Source organism: Volvox carteri (assembly GCF_000143455.1).
Source record: "Volvox carteri f. nagariensis unplaced genomic scaffold VOLCAscaffold_28, whole genome shotgun sequence".
In the NCBI taxonomy this organism is placed as follows: domain Eukaryota; kingdom Viridiplantae; phylum Chlorophyta; class Chlorophyceae; order Chlamydomonadales; family Volvocaceae; genus Volvox; species Volvox carteri.
In genome coordinates this window covers 1,262,161-1,262,796 of record NW_003307571.1, presented here as the reverse complement: position 1 = coordinate 1,262,796, position 636 = coordinate 1,262,161, and the positions used below count along the sequence as shown (strand labels likewise).

The window sequence follows — 636 nt, the reverse complement described above, 5'->3', positions numbered from 1 at the left end:
GCACACCATGCAGAGCTTCCGCACTGAGGGCGACGGAGTGGATTTCGGAGTGTCCAGACCGGCGAACGCATCCTCCTCCTCACCACTACCACTACCACCGCCGCCACCAGCTATGGCGACTGGCGGTACGACAACGCCGCCGCCGCCGCCGGCCACGGCCGCCTGGGCCTTGCGCACCTGGGCTTTAAGCACCTTGACCTGCGCGTTTTCTGCACGTGTGGCAATAGCGCATTTCCGGGTGTGTTTGAGATAATGCAAAAGGAAGTGTGGAACGCAACGTGTACGAACTGTGCAAGGAGGAAAACGCACGCCTGCGGACGTGCAAAGTGCCCCCTGCCAGCCAACTTGGGAGAGGGAGGGAGGGAGGGAGATGAACGGGGCGAAGCGCAGCGAAGCCGGAGCGGGCAAGAGCGACCCGCACCTCACCTCAAACCCATCCTCCTTTCAGCGGTTTCCCTCCCACCTTTGTTAACGCCCTTCACACCGAGACCGCACCGCCCAAGCACCCCCCCGGCACGACCCGAGTAAAGGTCATCCCTTAAAAAAGCCCCCCCCCTCCTCCCTCTGGCCCTGGCAGCTGCTTCAATCGTGTGTGGTTCGTCTTTCCCCCCCTCCAACCCCCCCTCCAACCCCCCC

General features: G+C 63.2%; 1 protein-coding gene across 1 annotated transcript in view; it reads right to left on the bottom strand.

Moving 5' to 3' along the window:
• The window catches only part of VOLCADRAFT_92912 (uncharacterized protein), a gene marked incomplete at both ends in the record, with an annotated part of 9,155 nt that overhangs the window by 5,364 nt on the left and 3,155 nt on the right, over window positions 1-636 (bottom strand). Inside the window, one exon of the mRNA XM_002952176.1 lies at window positions 84-209. Coding sequence (XP_002952222.1) covers window positions 84-209 — 126 coding nt within the window. The remainder of the gene's footprint in view (window positions 1-83; window positions 210-636) is intronic.